The sequence below is a fragment of the Hetaerina americana genome, unplaced genomic scaffold (genome assembly GCF_022747635.1).
Source record: "Hetaerina americana unplaced genomic scaffold, ioHetAmer1.1.p SCAF_39, whole genome shotgun sequence".
Taxonomy (NCBI): Eukaryota; Metazoa; Arthropoda; class Insecta; order Odonata; family Calopterygidae; genus Hetaerina; species Hetaerina americana.
In genome coordinates, this window is record NW_027286974.1 from 2,513,918 (window position 1) to 2,520,917 (window position 7,000).

General features: G+C 44.5%; 1 protein-coding gene across 1 annotated transcript in view; it reads right to left on the reverse strand.

The window, feature by feature from the left end:
• Positions 1–2,337: 2,337 nt before the first annotated feature.
• The window catches only part of Eip75B (Ecdysone-induced protein 75B), a 20,586-nt gene continuing 15,923 nt past the window's right edge, over positions 2,338–7,000 (reverse strand). The window contains exon 6 of the mRNA XM_071589598.1: positions 2,338–6,831. Within this exon, the coding sequence (XP_071445699.1) occupies positions 4,714–6,831 (2,118 nt within the window). The 3' untranslated portion in view covers positions 2,338–4,713. The remainder of the gene's footprint in view (positions 6,832–7,000) is intronic.

Sequence of the window (7,000 nt, forward strand, 5' to 3'; positions counted from 1 at the left end):
TAACCGTGAATTCTTCAAAAAGACTCGCTCATTTAAAATCTTCCAACCATCAAAAACGAAACACGATCCCCGAGGCCTTCTTTTCATTTCAAAATACATAAAAAAAGGGAAACTGGTAATGAAAATGTAGAATTGAATTCGTTGGAAGGTTTCAGCGCGGAGGAATGAATACTTTTTTGTTCACGTTCCAAACAATGAATTGTTTTGGGATGAACCGGATCGAATGAACTGCGACTCAAATGAACGAACTGGTCAGTGAACTCAAAAAGAACCGACTCATCATCTCACTTAAAACTTTCCAACAAATCCAGCGCAAAAACGAACACTTCAACTGGTTAATCCCTTATTTCAGATTTTGATAATACTATAGGAAGTTTGGGATGGGGGGGCGGGAACAGCTGGGGAGATTTTATACAAATCAACAAGAGTTTATTGCACTTAAAAATTCAATCAATCGCCCTACCACGCTCTTTTTTTTTACTATACAACAACAAAGAGTGAAAACAAATGACATTCGTCAAGCGGGAACGAACCATACTCGCTCGTTAACCAGATAAACCTGGGGCAGACATTTTAAAAGGCAACGAAAGTCACCCGAAACGATTTCAATACAATCGGAAACGCGGACAAAAAGGTTTTATGTATATATATATATATTTCAAAAGATTCGCCCGCCACGACAAATGGACAGTCCTGATGAAAAATTGTAAGGTTTAGGGCGAATGTACCGAAAGCACGCCGAGGATAAACCTTTCCCTCCGTTGCCAACTTAGAACTCCACACCGTTAGAAACAATTATATTGGTTAGACACTTTTCGAAAATCAATATAATTTCGTTTACACTAGCTAGTGATATCTGCAAATGTTGGTTTTGCAGATGGTTTTCTTTTCATCATATAAAACTGGGAAAATATGTCATCATACGCAAATATGTTTCAATAATATCATTACTTATCCTTATGCTATTACTGTATAAGTCCATCATGTGTTTATATATATATATATATATATATATATATATATATATATATATATATATATATATATATATATATATATATATATGTTTCGATATCTTTCAAAAATGCCCTTGCCGAACAATCTAGGTTTTAACTGCTTCCCAAGTCCCCAACTTTTTTCACAAATATGTGGTTATATATTTTCTTTCAAAAAGAAAATCTCTTCAACCAGTTGTCACTTTTTTTTTAAAAAAAAATCCTTCAATTGCACGCTAGCCCATATATTTTCATAATCGATAAAAAAATTAAAAATAAAAAAAACGAAACAAACTTGAACGATATCTCCCTTTTTAAAAAACAAAAAATTTTTCTCACCCCCCCATCAAATGGTTTCGGAACAATGCAACGCTGATCACAAGATTACTTTAAAGCAAAAAAAAAAAAAAACAGAAACGAACTCGGAAATACGACAAAACTAACTTTTCGATGGTCACTTAAAAGGTTAAGGACTTAACCTTTAAATAACGGATGGTCTTAAATATCTTGTCTGATTCCATAAAAAACGGATGAATTTTCAAACAAACAATTGTTCAAAATTAAGTGACGCTAAAGCCAATTATTTCCAATCAAGAGTCGACCCAATCGCAATTAATTTAAGGCAAAAGGAAACAATTGAAGAGAGGGAATAGATTCGAGAAAAAAAAATGGAATGGTTTTTTTTTCAAAGATATTATTTGAAGAGGAAAAAAACACAATTCAACCTCTGTCTGACTTTTGAGTTCAGTCCTACGGGTATGCACCTGATTTGAGAAAAAGCTTCCCAATCCAAACAAAAAAGAAAATAATTCCAATAATTGAAAAGGTTGGATCGGGAAGGCATTAATAATAAATTTAATGAAGTCCTGGGAAAATTTCTGTCCGTCCAATGTACCCATCAAGGCAGACCGACGGACGGACGGACATTGGTTCGGTATAACTCCATTGAAATTATACCGAAACAATGTGATTTTCAACGTTTAAGTTGACCAAATCAATGTAATACATACATTTCCTCTTCAATATTTAAACCATCGTATGGGATTGCAAATTAAATGAAATGTAATTTCTTGTGAGAATGAAGACTATTAATTCAAGAAAGAATTGCTGGTAAGGAGGTAATGGAATAATATCCGAATTGTCAGGGGAAAAACTGACGAAACTTACTCAAGACACGTACCCTCCCCTTCCCTTTCCCTTCAAGCTATCTCAGGAAAAAGCTTTTTGAACAACGCCACGGAAAACAAACAACAAATTCAAACACACACACACAGGCGCTCACATATATATATATATATATATATATATATATATATATATATATATATATATATATATATATATATATATTAAAAATGGAAGGCCATTTCGACAAAAGGTTTTAAACAGAAAAACCCAAATTCGTCTCTGAATTCCCCTTTTCTTTCTGACGATTGGAAAACTTAAAAAAAAAAAAAAAAAAAAAATCGCAATACTTTTTCACGAAAGAAGAAGAAGAGAGAAAAAAATCATTACATTCAAAAACCATTTCGTTATCGTGTTTACCGTTTCCTTTTTTTTAAATTCGACCCGTACCGCACACTACGGCACAGTCTAAAACGGTTTCTTTCTTTCCCCCGGAAAATACCCTTTGATTGATTTGAGATCAGATTTCTTTTCATTTTTTTTTTTTTCTTTTTAAAGTTGAACTGTTCGCAAAAATGGAACGTCCTTCTTAAAAAAAAACCGCACACAATTACATACTTTTTCTTAATATTTCCTCCACAAGAGGAAGATCATAAAATTAATAAAAGGGAGCATTTTATCTAACGGCTAAAATAATGTGAATTATTTGTATTCGAATACACAAAACAAGGAAATTTCCAAACATACACGCAAACGAGGGGGCTACCCCCATCCTCTTGCCCTTACGCAAAACAACCACCAAACCAACCCACCAAAACAAGAGAACAAGAATACACAAGGACAAGACACGCATGTCTGCCCAGCCGATTTCAAGGGACATTATTTCCTCCACGGCTGCGTATACCAGAATTCAGATGGGTCAGCAGCTCTCCCCGGAGATGCGCACACCTTGCGTCGTCTCCCTGGACGACAGCCTTGTTCAGGTCATCCAAAGACTGCACACGCCAGGGTTGTTTGTTGCCAGGTGTACGGCGGGGAGGAGAACAAGGAATTGTTCGGTTCCGGCACAACTTTCAAATTTTGCGTCCAACGGAAGAGTTTTGCGGCACAGGACGATTTCCGTACACACAAACACAAGAACACTGTTAAAAAGAGTGTCCTATCCCTTGTATTCCCATTGGGCTGAGTGTAAACTCAAAACTGTTGACGTGGCAACGTCAACAGTTCAAGTTGTCGTTAGACATGTCCAACACTCGTTGAAGAATTCATTGTTTCCGGTTGTTTGTTTGTTTTTGCAATTGTTGTGGGGAGAGAGGGGGAGGGGGGGGGGGAAAAGATGATTAAACACAGCCATTATAAAAATGCAAAAATGATTCCTTCCTATCTCTACATTTTGCGTTGTGGTACAAGGAGCGCAAGGACTGTATATATAGATCGGTTGCGTCTATCCGTGTACCATTAAGTCTCTCCTGACAACGCAAAACTTAGCACACGAAGGAGATGATGTATGGATAAGTCAATAGGAACATTTAATTTTCCTAAGAAGTTTCTCCTCTCGTTTCTTTTTCTTCAATTCGAAACAGAAATCACAGTCGTTCCGTCACTTTTGCTTTCTCGAGAAAGTCCCAAAGATGAACTGAAACCTTTTATATTATTTCATTCCTTCCTTCCTTTCCGGTTCACGGTCTCTCTACGCCAAGAACCACAAATCATTCGCATGGAACAGGAATTTCACCCAGAGCCGGCGGGACAATGGCACACGTATTAGGCTACTGGAACGTCCCCAAGAGATATACCATGGCACGTTTCGGTTAGAGTTGAAAAAATCAGCTCGGTCCATCAGATGAACCGGACAGTTAAGGTACAACTGATCCGGTTGGCATAATCTCCTTGGGGGGGGACTTTCTCCATGCCGTAAAGATGGGCGGTTCTCTGTAGAATGACGTTTTGTCCAGGGGAAACATATCAAACACACTCATACGGACATAAGTGAGCCCCCTTTCCGTCCGTTCTCTTCAAGAGAGAGTTTTCCTCATTTTATAAAGAGTTCTTTTGATGAAAATACTTTGGCATTACTCGTACAAAGTCGGCACACGGCAGCATTTGATTTGAACGCAAAACTGGGAGATCTGATCCTCGGAAAAAACCTCAATTCTTTTCACCCAATGATCGGAAAAACCCCCCGGTCCAGTTCACGTATATCTGTCCAGTGTCCAGACTTGCTACAACTTCCAAGCACTACACAGTAGTGATGCCGTAGCTCTACGGGTTTTTCTTTTTTAAAAATAAACATTTATCCAGGAATAACCCTGGAAACGTGGACGCGTTTGGTCCAGCGAGCACAGAAATGAATTCCTGCAGCTCTGCAATGCTTAATCATCAGAATATCCTGATGATGATGGCATCTGGAATGGTATCCTGCTTCTCCACCCCTGAGCATACCACGGTAGGAGTCCGGTAGACCGCTTTGGCCCAGGTTTCGGTGTCTCCGCAAGGTGAAGGTTTGCTTCAGGGAGGATTTCAGGAGGCCACAAAGCTCGGAGAAGGTCTTCCGAGTTCAGTTGTAGTCAATTTTGCATACCGCGGAGGAACCTTACGCTTCCAGGATTGATGCCGAAATAACTGGCGTCGTGGCCGGACTGGGCGGTGGTGTCTTCTTCGACAGGTTCAAAGGTTGCCCACCCTGTTTTGGCTCGGGCTTGCCTGGAGATGGCGCCGGGGAGTAGGTCATGACCTGAACACCGTCCACACTCGCAGCCTGCTGCTGTTGTTGCTGCTGGGGACACTGCGGTTTCTCCCCATTCCACGAACTGTGCGAGTGGTACGAACCGTTGAAGACTAGTACCCCAGGGCTCTGCTCTTTCCCCGACACGCAACCCTGCTGCTGCTGACCTCTCGACGTGTTCCCGCCATAGCCCTGCTGTGCCACGACCTTCCCGGACCTATATCCGTCATCCACATTGGACATCTCGTGACCCAGTCCAGACATGACTGCGGTAGGGTCCGGTGAGACTTTGGCAGACCGGTACGAACCTTGTTGCGTCTTCCCGCACCAGTACAAGCCCTGCGAACTGGACTCTTCCCCTCCCTCTCGCATAATGTAGCTGTGGATGATGTCCGTCCTCTTCATCTGCTCCGCGGTCATCTTCGGTCCCTCCATGAGTGACCTCGCCAGAGTGGAATGTGTGCTGGACAAACTGGAATTGAGTGTTGGAGCCTGGAGAAGGCTGGCCGTCAGCGGAGCAACTGGAGAACTCCTTGGGGACGTGTCCGCCGATAGAGCGGAGAGGAGGGCCTGGTGTTGGTGTGACTGGAGGCTGCGCTGATTCGCTGGAGGCTGGAGCAGGGCCTTCTGGAGAAGCAGGGGTGGGTTGCCACCACTGCTGGACTGACCTCCGGATCCGCCCGCCTGCGGACTGAGCCTGTTCTGCGCGGATGGACTGCACTGGACAGGGTGGATTGTGGCAGGCTGGGACTGCTGCTGTTGTTGTTGTTGTTGTTCAGTCGGGGAAACTATGCGCATGGGTTGTGCGTGGATTGTTATCTGCGGCAGGTGGATGTTCAGCGTGGAGATGATGCTGTGTGGGGACGCGGATTGCGTTGGGTTTGCGGGGGGAGAGAGGACGACCACGGGGGGAGAGGACAACCTCATCTCTGACCTCCCCTGATCTCGCGCAACCTCCAAACTGGAGTACGATGACCTCTCCGACCTCTGCCCTCCAACGGATTCAATGCGCATACCGCTCATCCTCGGCATGTCCATGCTTGGACTGCTCAGCACTGTGACGGGAGAATTCGCCAGGGCCTCTGCTTCCGCGCTGTCCTTCCTGAGGGCCCTGAACTTCTTGTGTGGCTTGTATGCCTCGTCCATTAGCGAATTCGTGTCGTACAGTGGCGGTGCCTGGAGGACTCGCTTCAAGACGGGCATGTCCTCGACGGCCGACGGTCTGTCCATGTGCGGACAGCGGCTTCTCTGCGTCGGGGGGACTTGCGCGGGAATGGACCCCTTGTGTTGCTGCAGGACATCATCCTTGTCCTCCAGGGAGGACCGCGGACTGGAGCAGACGGACGTCGAGGTGGAAGATTTCTCCAGTCTCTCCGTGCCGCTCTCAATGCCGGAGTCGCTTGGGCTGTCCAGTTTGCGGAAGTATGTGGCACGGTGTGCCGGGATCTGCGTTGCCTGGACGCTGTTGCCGCTTGCGTTGGACAGGTGCATTCCGCAAGACGTATCCTCTTCGGAATTGGATTCGGATCGGTCCCTGTGCCGTCTCCTCTTGGGGAAACCCTGGATAGCCTGAATGTTGTTGTTCATGGAGATGCCGTTGAGTGCCGTGCCGGAGAGCGATGCCGCAAGAAGTGGTGCGGAGGCCGAGACGGACGTTGTGGCATTACGGAACTCGCTCAAGGATGCCACTTCGCCGGAACAGATCGATTCCGAGCTGGAGACTGAACCAAGAGGCGATTTAAGCCCAGATACAACTGGACCGCGGATTCCGGTATTGTGATGACTGTGACCGGAATGGTTTTCCCTCGTCCACTTGTCCATTTGCTCATCTTCTTCCTCGATTATGTCCTCGATGACCTCTTGGACCTCCTCCTCCTCCCCCTTCCATTGGGGATGCTGCGATTGGTGGACTGCCGTCGTGGTATCCATGGAGAGAGGATCGTCGACGACCACGTGCTGTTGCCTCGGGCACTGGGTCAACATCACCTGAGACGAGAAGAAGGAGGGGAGACTATTAACTAATGGACCAAGGAATACATTCCCTCCAAAGAGAATCAAATGTGCGGTCCACATTTACAGCATCTTAAACAAGTTGTAGATCACACACGGTCGTCTAGGAAATCTCCATTTATCTCATGAGTACACTTAAGCTTTC